This window comes from Lycium barbarum, chromosome 6 (assembly GCF_019175385.1).
Source record: "Lycium barbarum isolate Lr01 chromosome 6, ASM1917538v2, whole genome shotgun sequence".
In the NCBI taxonomy this organism is placed as follows: Eukaryota; Viridiplantae; Streptophyta; class Magnoliopsida; order Solanales; family Solanaceae; genus Lycium; species Lycium barbarum.
In genome coordinates this window covers 46839211-46858252 of record NC_083342.1, presented here as the reverse complement: position 1 = coordinate 46858252, position 19042 = coordinate 46839211, and the positions used below count along the sequence as shown (strand labels likewise).

Sequence of the window (19042 nt, the reverse complement as noted above, 5' to 3'; positions counted from 1 at the left end):
ACCATAGTTATACTATATATTTAAAGAAGAGTGCTACACCAGAGAGAAAAATACATTGAGAACAGTCTCCTTCTTCTCCCTCCACTGAGTCGCGTTTGTGTAACTTTAGGATGGGTGTATCGACGAGCAACAAGCAGCACTAATATTACATTGGAGTGCCATCTCAGATTATCAATTCACTTTCTTTTCCCGATGTTGACACTGCTTTATCTCCCAAGAGAGAGACTCCTTCTCTTTATCTCTAAAGTTGAAGGTTTTTCTCACTAATCCAAGATTCTAGATTCGTCATCTCTAGTCGTTGTCATATCCCACGGGAAAACTCGAGTTCTAGCACCGTCGTCATCTCCCTCCACCGCCGTCATCTTCTTCTTCTTCCTCCACCGTCGTCATCATCTCTGGCCAAAATCCATGGCCTACAAGTGTATTTTCTCAGATCTGAGTGTATTTTATTTATGTATTTCTCAGATCTGGATGGATTTGAGTGTATTCGTCATTTTTTAGTGTAAATACAATGTATCTTGTTGTATTTTCGCTTGTATTTATGTATTTCGAAGGATATTCTTTTTTGTATTTTCGCTTGTATGTTTTGAATTTTGTTGTTTGAATACAACCGAATTGAATACAGTGTAAAAGTAGCTATGAATGAATACAACCAAATTGAATATAATCAAATTGAATTGAGATTAATACAACAGAATACACCCTATGATAAAGAATTAGTAGCTACAAGCCGTAATTAGCCAAACTATAGTTGTTTATGTAAGTATCTCCTTAATATATGTGAGGACCAGGGGTCCTTATTCTATTACTTTCTGTTTTCCGATTATAAAATCTATTTCCAAATTTCATATCCATTCACTTCCATTAGATTGTAAATTTACATTGAAAAGTTGGAAATGTGCTTGGAAATTTGAAATCATACAAGCGAAAGAAAATAGGTTTACAACAATAGATCGTATACATTAAAGTAGTATAACTCTCACAATTATCATAATGTATCACATTTGTTCACCATTTAAAGATTTCAAATCATGTGCAACACGTTATGTTCTTGAACATGAAAATTGACCTTAAAATGCTAACATTATTCTGCACGTAGTTGCTCATAAATTTATTTTATAGAGAAAAAAGGTTGTTATGAATGAGTCCAACCAGACGAGGAAATATATTACAAATTTGGCATCCCAATTCTCTTTGGCAATGTGGCATGGTATTCGAGCCCTTTAGGTTTCCTTTGCCAGTATCCATGGATTGAAGGAAACCTTTAGAGCTTCAGCAAAATGAGTTGAGTTGAGGTCACCAGCAAAATCAACATCAGGCAAGCTAGCTAGCTGCACGAAGAGCTGACCAAATCAACGCAGTTAATCTTGCATGACAACGGCAAAAGAGAAGTAATGGACAATACTTTTGCGCATAGAAAGTGGAAAACAAACTCCAGGTTTCAAGTGCAAATAAGTCTACACACATTATACAAAGGGAGTATAGTATGTAAAGGGAAACTTTATATACGTTCCTAATTTAGTTTTGTACATTCCTAATTCATCAGTATTATTTTTTTTACTGTTATCATTGTCAAGACTTCTATTTTTATTTTATTTTTTGGATTGTCAGAAACCTGGTTTATAGACTTAACAGTCAAACTTATTTTCATCTATAAACATATTACAACTACGAGGATTCAGGCCAACGATCCGATTTTGAATATACGGCTGGGTTTGTCATTGTTATTATGTTCATGAGATTCGTGTACATCCATGCTTTCTTTTATACCGTGTATATAATTAAAATTTTCCTTAAACTACTTAAATTTCTTATGTTCTTGCTACAGACATTATTCACAACATAAAATTAAACCACTTGATAAAATTAGCACCCACAATCGTTTATGTCAGTTGAAACAAAGTACTAATATACATCACCACCTTTTAATTCAAAATCAACATTTTAGCTTTTCAAAACTTTCAGTACTTATGAATCCACTTTTTTTCAATGCAAAGGAAAGTTAACATTTTGTTCCTTATATAATATCCATGCCGAGGCAAAATAGCACACTTATTAGCAAAGCAAAAGGAAAATTTATTTGGTTAAGGAGGTTTGGAATACATAAAAATTGATGACCTGCAATTATTTTAAGAAGCATTTTAGATGTTTGCCATTGCTTCCAATACTGCTATATAATGAGCTGCGATTTTACCATCACAAACACATAAAAAAATGGAAGAATTAAGGAATAGTTCTGTAAGGGCAATAGCTATTAAGGTACAGCATGCAAAACTGTTACAGCCTACAGGAATCTTTAAGCTCATGATCAAGCAATTAAGCTATATGAGTTCAGAAATTCACAGACAAACAATAACATTGTTCATGTTTTAATACACCGTAAACAAATAACAAAATTATATCAACTAGAGGCAACATAAATGAGAAGAAGTTGATTCTAATATCCTCTAGATAGTCATAATCCACAAAAACAAAGCTGTCTACAACCTGCTTTGTTCTATCCCGGTACGTACTGAGGTGTCACATGGGAGGGAAATCTAATATATACTAGAAAATTTTAGAGATAATAGATGTGGTTACATTAAGACGTGCGTTATCCCCTTTGAAGTATTGACACTAGCAATTTAGACGTCATGTTGCAGAAGATAGATAGACTAATAAAGACCATTACTTGAGCAGAATCACTTAAATTAAATACCACTAGTTTCCCATATGTGGATCTTTTGCCAAGGATAAAACAAAATCAAATATCTCAACATATAAGGAGTAAGGAAATGGGGAAGGAGTTGTACACGGATAGAGAGGAGTTTCCAAGTGAAATAAAACACTAAGACAGGTGAAACTTACAGGAAAGTAGAGATAGTGATCATATTGTCACAAGTTCTGGTTCTACACTATGATAGATGTTAGTTGTGGAAGTCCAAAACCTTTGTTGAGGCAGTCAAAAGTGCTTTCCTGGGCATCCATCTTCTCTACCAGTGGCAAATCAAGAGTAGATCTAAATGCCATTTCAAGATCTTCCTGATTTATTTGACAATCAAGAAACATTTTATCCGCTGAGCAATTTTCACATCCAGGCTTGAAAGTTTCAATTTCATGGTCGCAAGCAATATCTGTATAGCTCTCGAAAGATAAACAAGGATCCTCTAATAACCTGAAATCCCAAATCAATGACATTAGCGGGTGATAATTATCTCTATAGATAAAGATAGAGATAAAGATAAAGATAAAGATGGTGGTTGTGGTGATGATGATGATGATGAGTGGGGGCGCATGAATGTTAAAACGGGAAAAATAATATTTTGTACTACATTTATCTAAACTAGTGAAATGGTGGCACTAGTATCAGTGGCAGAAATTATCAATGTATCTTGTTATAGTTATCTTACTTGATATCTATAACATAACTTTACCAGATTAACAAGGACTATGAGGATTGGCAGCTTGAAGCTTACTATAAAGGTAAATCCTTACCCTTGTACGAACGAATTTAGGTCCTCATATCCATTATTACTTTCACTATCACCACCTTGGACTGATGAAAATCGATTCCCCTCTTGCCCAGCATCAAAACTTACAGGTGAATTCATCCCATACTGGATCGGTGACGAAGACTGAAATTCTTGCTTCTCATCAAATTTTAAAGATGAATCAAATACATTTAGGTCGTCGTATCCATCCATATTTTCACAATCACCACCTGCATAGACTGCTAAGCTTACATTGAGATGGGTTGAAAGTGAATTTGTCCCATGCTTGATCGAAGAATATAATGAATCCGTCCCATACTGAAATTAAAAGAGGTGTTTGTTAAATTGTAGTTTAGAGAGAATTTCAGAGTCCTACAATTTGCCTGTTAGTTAAATTTAATAATTAGTTTCTATCACAATGGCACCCATGAGAGTACTTAAAAATAATGAGGGATTTTGGAAACCTAAGAGCCAGTTGTTAAATATTTTATATATTACCACCATCGCCATTCCTCTTATACCCTCATATCACTCTACAAATGTAAAGATACCATCATATCAGAGGCATCTACAGTGAGTTTAAAAGGACAAAACTAAATACTTATCCAACGATGATGTAAACATTTAGCCTCTTTTGCTCTCTATCTACCACATGGAGTAATTCCTTGTTTGGAGGTCATCATAAAAAAAATATTAGTGTGTTAATTTAACAGAATGGGCTGTTTGAAGAAGCATGATCTAAGTATACTTTTATGCTTTTCAATTTCGTTAAGAGAGTTTGACAAGTATGTCATCATTTTCTAAGTTGCATGACGTTAATTTTGTGAAGTTTCTTCTGAAATCTACAGTTCCCCACATCACAAGAGAGCTGAAATTGCCATACTATAACTCAATGCTTTCTGCCAAGAGAAAATGGTGGAAAAGAATTTGAGTTAGCTTGCTGTTGGTCAATTTATGTTAAATTTTCATTGCTTTGCTAGTCTGGTCAACTAACCTCACTAAATTATCAAATGAAATCCGATAAAATGGGATATCAATGAAAAACAAAAATCCTTTCTTCAAGACACAGAAAGAAGTGTATGATATGTTAAACATTTCTTCAGCTGCACGTCTAACATTGAATGTCACAAAGTTACTGAAAGGATTTGAGAAATACTGCCAAATAAGCGCTGCGCTAAAAATGCAGCTGGTGGACAATTTGGGAATGCATCCTAGACTAACAACTAAGATATGTCTACAAAGACAACAATGGGCTAATAGATTTGCTTAGGTTTTCATCAAACGTCGCCTCAAATTGCTATGACCACATACACAAGATTAGGCATCTTCATCTCTGATGTCACATGGGTCACAGAATTCTGGAATACCATTTGAATTATCCATTAAATGTCATAGAAATTATCTGCATGTGTTGATATGATAAAATTACAAGCTTTTCAAAACCTAAGATGCAGAAATGATCGTCGTGGCAGTTGGACAATGGATTTAGCCTCGAAAGAAGAAGCCTTCCCTCAAAGTGTAAAGTTGGTTAGGGAAAAGATTATTCGTAGGAGATATAACGAACAGTTCTATGATATAAATCTGAATTGTAAGGTTTGATATAAATGTTTGTTTTGCGGTTCTATAATAATTTTCAAATTAACATAGTTACGTCCAGGAAGTTAGACACGATGCTGATGACAAGCCGTGAGTGTTCAAACGATTCTCCTATAGCTTTTATTTAAAAACTAGTTTCACATGGATAGATCTTTTTGCCAATGATAGAAAACAATCAAATTGTTATCAAACGGAGAGTAATGAAACGTGGAACGAGTGGAAAAATATTGGAGAGACGAAGTATCTGACTAAGCCAAAAGAATAAAGATGAAAACTTACCAGAAAGTTTAGAGAGTCTTCTAGCATCATATTGTCACAAGTTCCAGATGCTGATTTTGAACTATCATGGATGTTAACAAAATGAGATTGAGGAAGTCTGGAGCTGTTGTCAGTACTACAGTAAAAAAAAATTCCCTGGTCATCCAATAGTTCTACTTGTGGCACATCAAAAGTAAATCCAAACTCTGTTTCAATATCTTCCTGATTTAATTCACAATCCAGAAACACTTCATCAGGTACAAATTTTTGGGATTCTGGCTTAGACACTTCAATTTCTTTGTTGCCAACAAGATTTGTATAGCTCTCAAAAGAAAAGGATGGTTCCTCCAAAAACCTAGAGACCTCAAATCAGTAACATGATACAATTAGAAATAGCAATAAAGATATCAAAGCCAATTAAAAATTATAGACATATTAAAATCTATTACTTAACAAGAAATATGATAATTGGATGTGTGGTCATACTAGGAGAGATATGATTATGAATGAAGGGACAAGGTCAGAGTGGCCTCTGTGGCTGACAAGATGAAGGAAGCGAGACTGAGATGGTTCGGGCATGTGAAGAGGAGATGTGAGAATGCACCAGTTAGGAAGTGTGAGAGATTGGCGGTTGCAGAAGTTAGGAGAGATAGAGGTAGGCCGAAGAAGAACTGGGGGGAGGTGATTAGACAGGATATGGCACTGTTGTCGCTCTCAGTGAGAGAGAAGGGGGGGGGGGGGGGGGGGGGGGGGGGGGCGGCCTTTCCATCTCCTCTTCTCTTAGCAGTATTATTTTGGTATCGCGTAGATCATTATCTTTATGTGTGTATTACTATGTGTTGCACCATTTGTTCTATATTTGATATTTTCCTGTCTTATTTTTCTTGCAATCCTGTATTGACTATGTTTCTTTTGAACCGAGGGTCTATTCGGAAACAGCCTCTACCCCGCAAAGGTAGAGGTAAGGTCTGCGTATATCCTACCCTCCCCAGACCCCACTTGTGGGATTACACTGGGTATGTAGTTGTTGTTGTTGAAGCTTAACATAAAGGTAACTACTCACCCTACTGGGTACACATCCACACCACCGTGGATTGATGAACATTGATAGAGATCTTGCCACTCGTTCATCCCATGCTGCATCAGTGAAGAAGCCTGGAAGTCTTGCCCAGTATCATTAAGTAAAGATGAGTCAAATGAACTCAGGTCTTCGTATGCGTCCATAATTTCACTATCACAACAATGGAGTGATGAACATGGATGGGGCTCTTTCCCAGCATCAAAGTTTGAAGGTAAATCCATACCATGTTGGACAGGAGAAGGCTGAATATCTTCCCCAGCACAAAAAATTAGTGAACCCATCCCATACTGCAATGCAGAGAGTGGTCATTACAACCTTGTAATTCACAATAAAATAAATGCAACACATAACTCTTTACCTATCGTTGCACAGTATATTTAACCACTAATTGAATTTAATGTGAATCTCTATCAAATAGTTTAAAAGAAAAAGACAATCAAAAGACAAATAATGAATATGTTGGACATTACGGCCAAGGACAGTATTTTATTAACAGCTGTTTTCAATTGTTTATTTGTAGTTATATCATTTCCATTAGGAAATTAGCTTACAGTCTACTGCAGAGCATCAATATGACTCCTACACTCCAATGATTTTCATAGATATATCATCATAAGATATGTCCGGGTATGCATACCAAACGGGAGAATTTTATTAGTTTTGTTTGAAAAACAAAGTGACTTTAACTAAAAAGGTCAAGAAAAATATATATCCAACAGTAGAGTAACCTTTTAGGCCCTTGAGTTCTTCTCGAAGTAAATCAATAATAACAAGTTAATTTGATCAGTCATAACAAATATGATGATTGGCTACACATAAGTGTGTAAATCAAATACAGAACTACGGTCGATGGCGTAAGATTTACGTATACCTTATGTTTTGCGATTTCGTTAAGAGATTTTGAAATCGAGTCCTCCAACTTCCTAAGCTGTTGAATGTTGTCAATCTTGTCAAGATTCTTCCAAAGCCTGCATATTCCAAATCACAACAGGAAAAGAAATGTCATATTATGGTTCTTAGGACTCTATCTGAAGACACAATAGCAAGTAAACGATGCATAATAATATAGAAATAGGGGAAAGAAATTTGAATCAGCTTACTGTTGATCTATTCATGCAACACCTTTAATTTTTAAACAAAAGATAGAATTATCATAAAGTAATTAGCAAAAACGATCTAATAACAAGGGATATTCCCGAAAGAGAATACATCTTTTCTGGAAGAGAAACACAGGAATGTATATGTTGAAATGTGTGACCATCTTATCTAAAGTTTAAACTGTCAGATAGAGCACACTTTTTGTTACTTAATTATGTCTTCACTACGACTGTCACGCATGGGCAGGCTTACTTCATTTCCATGGGCCAAGCATGTGATGTCTTTTTTCAAAAAGGGTAGTGGTAGAAACTTGAACTTAGGATCTCTGCCTGCTCTGATATCATGTTGAAGTATGTGCCCATGTCATCTAAAAGTTTAATTTGTTAGAGGGAGCATACTTTTATTTGCTTAATTGTATTTTCAACAGTGACCTTATAAGCATTGATTCAGCTACACATCAAGCAAAGAATTAAAAACAAATGAAGTTATAGACTCATCCTTTATATATTTGCAGAAAAGCCAAAAATTAGTTAGCAACTTTGCCACAATTTATTGGCCACCCCAAAACAGTATCTGCTATGACCATTGACCACATACTATGCATCTTCCATCTTTGAGGTCACAAGGGTTACAAAATTCTTTGATTTTTATTTAAATGCTTATCCATATATGCGATAGATGTGGTCTTGTAAAACACGATCACAATACTCAGCCAAACCTATGATGACAAAATGATCGTCACTCGTTAGGGTAGTTCATAATGGGATTTTGAATCAAAAAAGTAAGTTCTCCTCAAAATGTGAAGTTGGTTTAGAGAAAGGCTCATCTCTTAAGTGAGATAAGTCCAATCTTATGATATAAGGCTCAAGTAAAGTTTGAAAAGAATATTTTTCTGCAGTATTTGTATAATAATTTTGAGACTAACACAGCAAAATCCATTTGCTATCATGGAAATGAAAAAGAAGCTCTTTGAACCAACTCTGTCAGCTCACTTTCTCGTTTCATCACAATGTATGGACAAGTCAGAATTGCAAAAGAAATTAGGCATTCTGAGTCCATAAACTCATAAAATGGAGTAACAGCTTGATATCATATAAACTCTTAAACGGGAATCATAAATGGAATAGTAGCACGCCAAGAATGGATGCCGACATAAGAGGACAAGACAAAGCCACACGTAACTTAAAATATCCCAACAAAATGCCTTCTCAAACTGTATCAAACCACTGTAAAATTAAACTAGGTTTCGCCTTAACACTCTTCCCCACCCTTTGTTCACATTCATGAGCACATGTCAGTTATGTGCATCAATCGTACTCTACTGGTCAACATCTGCATCTTGTTCTTGTTCAGGTTCTTCAACGAAAACTTTTCATGTTATTCATTCCATTGGAAGTTTTATTAACTAATTTGTTGCACCATACTAGTACTGGCGGCGTTCTGAGGACTCTATATACCATCTAAAATATTTGCTCTGTGTAACAGTTCCAGAACAAATATAAAGACTTACAAAAAAAAAAGAACAACAGTGCTCCTTCTAATAAAAGACTAGATATAGAAGGACTAATCTATAATTATTCTTTTGTTTTGTAGGGGAAGATATCCTATGACAAGTATGATCAACCAAAAAGATCAAAGAAGTTACCTGAGTCTATCCTCGATGTCTGAAAGTCGAACTCTTAATGAATGTGAGAGAAAATGTATATCCTGTCTCAAACACAAGAAATTGGGTAAAGTTGACTATCATTGTCACTAGTGCTGACAAATTTGGTAGTCATAGTGATATGTTTGTGACAAATAAAATTACTACCTCCGTTGTCAAATCCCTGAAAAAGAATAAGCAGAAGAGTTTCAGTATTTTTGAAGTAAAATTTTTCAACCTGACAGGTCTTGCTTGCTAAAATGAAAGGTATACCGAACTACTTGACAGTAAAATGAAACATACCCAGGAGAGAGGTGTTCTCCTATATTTACATCGTGATCAGACTTCTTGCAAGCTTTCTTTATTGTCTAAATATTCAAATCCAGAGAAGGTCATCAACAAACACCTTAAATTTTGAATTACAAATGAGTGGAAACAGGCCATTCCTATATATAATAAGGAAGGTTGGACTTACTTCAAGACACTCCATCTTCCTGTTAATCAGGTAAAAGAACATCTCTAAGATTAACTCTTCACGCATTAATCATTTCATCAACACAATTATTCGTATGAATGTGCTATGGTACCTCTTTGCCCTTTCTTCTGGATTTACTTCGGCAATCTTGGTAATCATGTCCTCGAAGCTACTGGAGGAAGAACAATTTAATGGATTTAAGATTTATCAGTAGAAAGGATTTTGCTAAAACTGGTCTCTAAAGTTGTTAGATTTAAACTACTAACATAGACACATAATTTTTAGTATTCGCGTAATTCCATTCAGGTGGATGCCATAACGTACTTGATATCTCATAAATTGTTGACTTGGAAGTAGTATCTTGACATCAAAAAGCAACAATCGTATTTCTTGAAACAAACTCAATCACACATTAACCTAAGACCTATAACATTAAGGGATGGAAATTTAAAGGTTTAATACTGAGTTATGGCGGTGGGAGCAAGTACCTGTTCTCTGACTTGTATACACTAGGCTTTCCGCCTGGTGAAAGCATGGCAAGAAAGATGTCAATGTCACACAATACTGACAGCTCATTAGCTTTCTTCAAGAGTCCCTTCTTTCGCCTTGAGTATACTCCTATGCGGTTACTACCATCCAACTTATGCAGTTTTAATTTTGCTCTTCCCATTCTGCATTTCCATAAGCACAGATTCAACTCTTTGATGCATATAACATCAAATAACTTAAGAACATACACTCTATTGAATTGTGATTGTTGGTAACCAGTCAATGCCCGATTCATACCCCTATTTAACCATTTTACTAGTGGATAAAATTTGATAAAACAAAATTGTTTCGGTGTACTAAAATTATTATACATATGTAATCCAGGAAGTTCTGAAAATTAATCATGCCCCCAAAACATGTACTTGGGCGATTATCTCCATTTTCTTGTAAGATGCTATTACAATAAACAACAGTTGCAGTAAGTTTCAGGTAGTTAGGTAAGAAATTTACCTTACCTTTGCTTCAAAAACTCAATGTCTACTTTCCTACAGAGTCCAACTTCCGAGAAATTCTAAGAACAATGTCTCTCTTTCATGACACCAGCAGTATGAGGTGACCTAAGATAAAATGCAGGGCGGCAAAAAAACACAACGAGACTTAGATTCGTAAAATTCTCAGCAGTGAAAAATTTATCTTGTTTGTACACAACGAAGTTTTTATTTGGATATAATCAATTAGCGGAGTGGAAGTATCACTCCCTTCTAAACTAACTACAATGAACTTGCATAGAGCGTTATTTGAGTAAATTTGCACATAAACAACCAAAACCCTAGCAAATTCATCATTTTCAGGGTCAAAATAAAGGCGTATATGTAAAAGAACTTGTACAAGAAACTGCAGTATCCTAAATAATCATCACATAGAAATTCAAATATGGTTGATCGTGTTTTCTTCACTACAAACAGACAACAATATACCCCGTGTAATCGCACAAATGGTGTCTGGGGAGGGTAGCATGTACACAGGACTTACCCCTACCTTTGTGGGGCAGAGAGGTTGTCTCCGGTAAGACCCTTGGCTCAAAAGAAATGCAATCAAAGAAGGATAGAAAAGGAAAATAATGACAACAAAATAGCAAGATAAACACAACAATCGGAGTAATAGGTAGTAGTAGTAGAATTGAAGGATCACTACTAGAAACATAGGGTTTTCCCATCGACATTCAGTGGAAAATTTGTGCTATAAAACATAATTTTCCCACCTCATTCCCACCGAACGAGCTCACTGGGAAAACACATGGTGTGAAATAGGTTCCCATTGAAACGCTCGGATAATTCATAATTTTTCTATTTTTTTGTGTGAAAACACTACTATTTAGGTTTTCCTACCGTCATTCAGTGGGAAATTAATAGCCACTGAACATTTTCCAATGGGAAATTCAGGGGGAAAGTAGAGATTTGTTTAGTAGTGGATAAGATACAATGTAACAGGTAGTAATACAATTGAAGAATAAGATACCATGCAAATACTATGTAAGACTGCTAGATCATATGTTCTTCACTATGTCCCTGAAATTTCTGTTGAAGGGGGAAAAGTAATTTCTGTTGGGAAGAGAAACAATGATCTGACAATACATGATCATCCGTATCAAGGGATAAGAAGAAAGTTTGGGGAAAGTAACTGAATTTAGTTCAGTGTTTAAGTATATTGCATGTGTGATCCAGGAAGTTTGGGAAAAAATCAGTCACCCTAAGATAACATTTACACATGGAATTCTCTATTTTGCTTTCTTGTTTTGTACCCTTAACCTTGGAATCTCATTGCTTACCTGCATTGAGAATCAGAATTTCATATAATTGTACAAGTAATGGTTCTGTCAGTTGTCAAGAAGTATGGTGATACCTAGAAACAAAAGAAGCCAAAAACAAAATAAAAATGAGTAAGACTTGTGAATTAATGCAACCATCTTGGATGACATTTTCCACAACTGAAAAGTATGTTCATCGCCGAAAATAAAAAGGTAACAATCGTAGTGCTCGTAATTATAAAACGTTATAGAAGGAAAAGTACAATAACATAATATGATTATGGCTAAAAATTATTTTAGTCCTCCAACTTTACTTTAAATATCAAAGAGCTCCCCTAACATTGAACAATTGATATTTTCATCCTCTTATCTCAATCTATTCGGCCATTGACCGGTAACTTTATATTATTTGACCGATCATCAAAGGGGTAAAAGGGAATTTCACTTATTTTTTTATTATTAGTGAGTACCCTAATTAATAATATAAAAAAAATTCACAGTTTCCTCCGTTAATTAATTCTAACGCTTTCTGCCGTTTTCAATTTTTCTCCATAGCCAGAGCAGTTCTTCATATTTCCGAAGAACCTTTCAAACCCTTGTAACCTTCATATTTCTGGAGAATAATTGTTTATCAGAGTTTGAAAGGTCCTCTACAAATACGAAGAACTGTATGGTTATGGAGAAAAATTGAAGACCGCATAAAGTGTTAGAATTAATTAACTGAGGAAACTATGTAAAATTTATATATTATTAATTAGGGTACTAACTAATTAATTAAAAATATAAGCAAAATTCCCTTTTAACCCTTTGATGACAATCAAATAATATAAAATTACCGATCAATGTACGGAAGTTTAGATAAGGGGATGAAAATGTCGATTGTTCAATGTTGGGGGAGGTCTTTGATTTTTAAAGTAAAGTTGGAGGACTAAAATAATTTTTACCCATAGGATTATAGTTGATCATCATAATCGTACCACTTTGATTATAGGCAGCCCCATTTAGATTTTGCGATATCTGTAGACAAAAAATTGAATACATAATTATAGGTGTATGATGACGCATAAACAATTGTAACACATTGCACTACATGCATGACTATATGAAGAAAAAAGAGATGATGATGATGATGATACCCTAAGCAAGAACAACGTGATTCCACCCTCAAAAATATTGAGCAGACATATCTCCATGCCATAATTCTGTTGAAAATGGAACTCTCATAACAAAGAGGATTGGAATGGAAGAGGAAAAAAACAAATGAGGTTTTTGGATTTATAAAGAAGAGCTGCTAATCTGCGGTCATGGTAACTCAGAACGATTGAATAGGAGAAGTCGTTACTCCTACTCCGACCATTTTGTGGTCACTTTCAATATTCAACTGGAAAATACAATTTTACCTTCATTTTAATATAAAGGCATTCCAATTTATGTGTTAAGTTACTCCATTTTAAAAAGAAACAATTTAGTATAAATTTTCTATTTAACCTTAATGCTATAACATGTTTGGGACAACAAGTTTTTTAAAAAATCTTTTCCTTTTAAAATTATATGCCAGTCAAAATGCCACATTAATTGAAACTTATAAGAAGTTTACAATAGAATAGTCATGATTAACTAATTACACAAACACCCAGGTACTATGTCATGATTACCTTTATAATGATACTAGTAAATATGTAAAGAAATCTGAAAATTTTACAATTATTTAATCCCCTTTTAAAATTTAGTTGAAAAAGAACATAATTATGAATATTCATACAAAAATAATATTGTAAACATGTATAACTTGTATATTAATTAACTTAAAGGATAGAACCTAAAACCCAAAAAATTGCATTTGTACTTCACTAAGCGGCATTGCATAGTATAAAAGCTAAACAACTTACATTTAGGAGCCTAAATGTTTGACACATTTTATATGCACCAAAGATTTATCCCTTGATAAATGAGGAAAATAATAAACAATGAATCAAGGTTCAGAGAAGAACATAAATTGCTCTCTCGAGAAAAAATGGATTGTAAAAGACAATAACTTTACCAAATTATTTTTATTCTAACCAACTTTGTGCATTCAAGTAATAAGCTCGAAGGACTCGATCCCTAGACGACAATAATGATGATTTATGATAATCCGGAAAGCTTGAGAACATTAATTAGTTAAAAGAAAATGAAGAACTTGACTGCAATTCGATATATCAATAAACAACCTCTATATAAATTAAAATGAATTATGAAAACTACAAATTAATTTTACATTCTTACGTCTATCATAGGCTTATCAAAAATTGATTCACATAACTATTAAAGGCTACATGCATATTTTTTAAGCAACATCCACGTATCCGTTGGCTTCCTTCCATTGCTTTTAACTTCGGAAATACTTCGCCTGGAGACACCAAAAGCTAAAGAACTTTATATCAATCAATTAGTAAAGGATGTTATATATAGTCAAGTTACTGTTGAAATTTCAAATTGCCATCGAAATATTTGTTTTCCAGATCATGAAAAGCAATTCATATTTTTGTCTTCCCCATAGAGCCAAACTAAATCACCCGAGACTATATGAGGATACTGAGGGACATTAGACGTAAGGACAAATTGCATCACCCATAAAAGAAAAGAGATTACAAAATCCCAAAATTCTTAGCTTTGACGCATACTCACTACTCCATTACATATAGTCTGTCAAAGTATATAATGATATTGAATGTTTAATTGGGAAGAACCTTACAATATCTGCAAATTAAATTTTGTAACTCATGACATAAAGTTAGTAACTGAAATTATAATTAGTATGTTAAAACATGTTCAGCCATGTTGAGGAAAGAAAAGGTGTTACACCTCGGAAAATTTTCTGTTGATGCACAAATGAATAGGTTAGTGAAGAGTACGTGTTATCTCCCGTGTTTTCGTATAATTGGAAATCATGAAAATAATTACGACTTGTATGTTACAAGGAAATATTTTGATTCTAGTTAATATGACTATGTTGGTTATGAAACCATTGGTGCTAAGACGTCGGGGAAGGCCGAGGGCAAATTTGGGATTTCGGAAATTAGATTCGGGAATTACAAAACGAGACTTCAATGAATTGGGCCAAGAAAAATTTAACAAAAATTGAGGCCCAAGAATTAGGGGGTGGCCGGCCAAAGGCTTGGCCCAAGCCCCATATTAAGTGGTCATGTGACTTTCACATGACCCTTAATTTGGATATATATCAATGCTTCTCTTTAGAATTTTCAAGAAGATAAAACACAACTCAACTTTGAGCTTATACTCACTCTCGGCCGAACCCCCTTTGGAGAGAAAGAAATTTTTTCTAGCTTTTGTTTGTGGCTTAAAAATCTTGTTCTTCCCATATTTGTAGTGTACTCAAGGCGCTCTTCAACGGGATACAATTAGTTTGGCGAAAGGAGCACGTTTGCGACAAGTCGGAATTTCAAGTAAAGGTAAGAATTTTTCCCTTTTAATGTTATGGAATTGGTATGAATATGATAAGGATTGAGAATAGACGAGAACTTCGTAGTTTTGGTGTGTGTATGAAATCGTGGGTGTGTGTGTGTGTGGTGTTGTGGCCGTGAGCTACAAGGAGTAGAAGGCAAGGTGAATTTGATTTGTTTAGTTGATTAGTTGTGTCGTTGTGGCATTTATAACGTAAACGAATGTTTAACGAAATGAATTGGTATTGGAAGTGGTGGCGGATTATTATGGAAAAGTATATGATTTCGGTATATTTGTGTATATCCTTGTATAATTATGATATTAAGACTTCAAATGTGACTTATGGTTGTTGTTAATGAATTTGGAATAAAACAATGCGAGTTAGTAAGTTCGTCGTAGTTGTTGACGTTTGGGATGCAATATGGAAAGTAGCGAATTGTTTGAACTTATGTATATTGCTTGGAATATTATTGGGACGTGTTTGAATAATCTTGAATGAGTAAATGAATACAATAATGTGGATGTTAGTTTGGTATTTCGAAGTTTGAATGAAAGCTGTTGATTTATGTAGAAAGAAAGAATATTGACGTTAGACTTATTTTGTTGCGACTTATGATGTTTGTGATGTTTGGGTTGCTGTGTTGATGTTTATTGAGCCGAGCTAGGTCTCGGGGGTGTTAGATATATAGGGAAAATGCTGCCGAAATTTCGGTAGACAAAAATGAAGTTAAAGAAATTCTTAAGCCTTAGAATCTCTAATTGGTAACTTTGACCATTTGCAGATTCTGGACGAAACGGGATTTGAGTTTGGGGTGAGCATAAGACGTTTATAAGGTATGTAAAGCTCCCCACTTCTTGTTTTGGCATGTCTTAGTATGTTAGGTTGATATCGGAACCCCGGGAGCAATTCTACTCCTCGAAATCCGATCTATAAAAATGGCTACTATTCATTCAATTCAACTGAAGCCTAATGACTCTATTTTGGCTAGAAAGCAAGTAAGCATCCGAAACTTATGCAAATGAAATCGGATTACTTCGAAATCTTTATGTATGATCCCATAGACACTAAATGTTCGTAATTTATGTTCGCCGCCTCGACTTGACCCGAGGTGGGCCCGCTAACCCCGAGATGCCTTAATCGTTCTATTAGGCTCTCTTTTTGGATAAGTTTCGATAAAGAATCTTCGATTTTGAAATTGTCCTCTAGGAAATAATGTTTTGATTACTATGATATACTAAGCTATGTTGTGAGCCATACGTACCACTTTGGAAACATATTTGTGAAATAAACTTCCGTACTAATTAATTATCCGACTACTTTAATTAATGAATTGACTTATGAAGTAATTAAGTTTTGAAAAGCTATTTTGATATACAAATTGCATTGTTTGCTCACGACTCCGCTCGTGCCCTTATTATGATTCGTTCACCGGTTCCCGGGCCGGTTATGATTCGTGCGCATTATGATAAATTCGGCCGTATGCTGTGTTACGGTTCCCGAGACCTCGCCATAGGGACGGGTTCCGTTTGGTGTTATGTTGTGATATGGCTGGTGATATGATATGTTGATATGTGTGTGCTCGGGGATGTACGGAGATTTGAACCTTCTGGTGTTATGCTGTGTGTGGCACCAGTGTCGGAGTGGTGACCACGTTCCTGAGCTTTGCATGATTTCGTTTGCATTATGTATATATGATTTTGATACACATTTTGATATACTGTTCGGCATTTCTCTCTTTTGTATCCTGTTCGCTTTTAGTTGTGGCCTATATTTCTGTACTCCATGCTTTACATACTCAGTACATCTTTCGTACTGACCCCCTTTCCTCGGGGGCTGCGTTTCATGCCCGCAGGTACAGACGCCGGTGATCCACCACTGTAGGCTCCACTTCTGCTATTTCGGAGTACTCCCTTTGATTCAGAGTCCACTTTTGGTATATATATCTTTTGCCATGTACATATTTCTGTATATCTGACTATTTGGGTACGGCGGGGCCCTGTCCCGTCATATGATTCTGTCGGTCAGTTTAGAGGTCTGTGGACATGTCTGTGGGTTATGGTCTTTCTGTTCGGATATGTGTATATGTTGTTTGGGCGATCCCATACGCCGAGGCGGCCGGTCCGCATATGTTGCTTTGTTAGCCCTGTGTGGCCTTTGCTGGTGTTTGCTGTGTGCAGGATTATTTTGGATAGTCTGTAAAACAAAGGAAACTCTGCCGAAATTTTTCTAGAAATTATCTAAATTTGGAATATAGCCGTGTTGGCTTCTGCTGTGTATTTGAATGTATTTGATAGATGGGTTTGGGTGCCCAGATCGGGCACTAGTCACAGCCTACGGGGTTGGGTCGTGACAGTACGAGCATACGATATTTCCATAAGTAAGAAATGTCATTCGATGACCCTAGTTAAGAATTCAAAGATGTTAGAGATAGGGGAAGAAAGTTGGCCAAGAGAAGGCAAGGCATACGATAGGTATCAGAAAGGAAATACGAGTAACGAGTTAATGAGGACTTAATTGTCACGACCCAACTAGGGGCCGCGACGGGTACCCGATACTACTATACCGAGTACCTCTTATTTCGCATCTTACTCTTATTACTGAGTGGGCCGTATGAACGATACCGTCATTTCTTTACTCGACACCATCATTAATAGCGTACTCGTAAACAAGTGGTAATAAACTTTACTAACATAATATACAGAGACAAGGACAAACAAGGTTGTGCAACATCTGACTGTACATATCTGTCTACGAGCCTCTAAACAAGATACATATAATCACAAAGAGGGCCGGGTTCTGCCGTGCCCGAATATATACACAAAAGTAGTACCAATAAACTGAAGCTCCGGAACAACTGGAGCGTTCTCAATGTACCGCTGATGGAGCTCCTAGGAATCGAACCCGCCTACCTGCTTACCTGCGTGGCATGAAACGCAGCGTCCAAAAGAAGGGATGTCAGTACGAGTAATGTACCGAGTATGTAAGGCATGAAAAGTAGCATAATAAGGAACATAAAGTATGAATAATAATAGTATGGGATCATAGAGCATATAGTGATATAAGAGAGTAACCTGTACATGTGAGTGCCTTTTAGGACGGATGCCATGCATGCTTATCTTTCCTTTGAAAACACTTCTTTTCATATACATAGAAAATAGAACATGTCATTGCGCCGAACAGCGTCGGCTCCCCCACATATGTCCCGCGTCCGGGATGATAAGTTACGCCAGCTGACCAGGTGGCAACGCGTCTATAGCGCAACATATGTCCCTTTCCCCATATTCCCCATATACATATACATATGTCATGTACATATATCATATAGGCAGCATGCATGAGAGCCCAAAGAAAGTCATGTATCCATCGGAGTGACATAAGGTCGGTAACCTCCAATTACATTATGGAATAACTATGGTCGCTTTGTCCCACCTTGAAGGAACGATAATTATAAGGGGAGACTATCAACGAAGGATAACATTAAGAGAACGTAGAATAAGTTCACAAATCTCGTAAGGCACCAAATCATATACATATGCACATAGAACAAATTTTCAAGACTCGATGGGTACGTACATAGATCGACACCTGAAGGCTCAGAAACAAGTTTCGGGTCAATCCGACTTAGTATGAGAAAGTTATGAGCGTTTGAAGTACAGGAAAATCAAAGCAATAATCGACACC

General features: G+C 35.6%; 1 protein-coding gene across 10 annotated transcripts; it reads right to left on the bottom strand.

Moving 5' to 3' along the window:
• Positions 1–937: 937 nt before the first annotated feature.
• On the bottom strand, positions 938–13284 carry LOC132643893 (agamous-like MADS-box protein AGL66). 10 transcript variants are annotated; one of them, XM_060360424.1, is made up of 16 exons: positions 13053–13284; positions 12894–12933; positions 11938–12011; positions 10620–10726; positions 10109–10291; positions 9733–9792; positions 9621–9639; positions 9449–9513; positions 9314–9329; positions 9149–9210; positions 7277–7373; positions 6388–6692; positions 5346–5679; positions 3475–3788; positions 2848–3154; positions 938–1343 (listed from the first exon to the last, which is right to left on the bottom strand). In XM_060360424.1, the coding sequence occupies exons 5-15, from the start codon at positions 10288–10290 to the stop codon at positions 2890–2892; spliced, it is 1719 nt and encodes a 572-aa protein (XP_060216407.1). In that variant the 5' UTR covers position 10291; positions 10620–10726; positions 11938–12011; positions 12894–12933; positions 13053–13284; the 3' UTR covers positions 938–1343; positions 2848–2889. The 10 variants fall into 10 exon arrangements, with proteins under 10 accessions (XP_060216407.1, XP_060216414.1, XP_060216403.1 ...); XM_060360431.1 differs by lacking the exons at positions 12894–12933; positions 13053–13284 and having other exon boundaries at positions 5346–5460; positions 11938–12159; XM_060360420.1 differs by lacking the exons at positions 12894–12933; positions 13053–13284 and having other exon boundaries at positions 11938–12158.
• Between the last annotated feature and the right edge of the window lie 5758 nt (positions 13285–19042).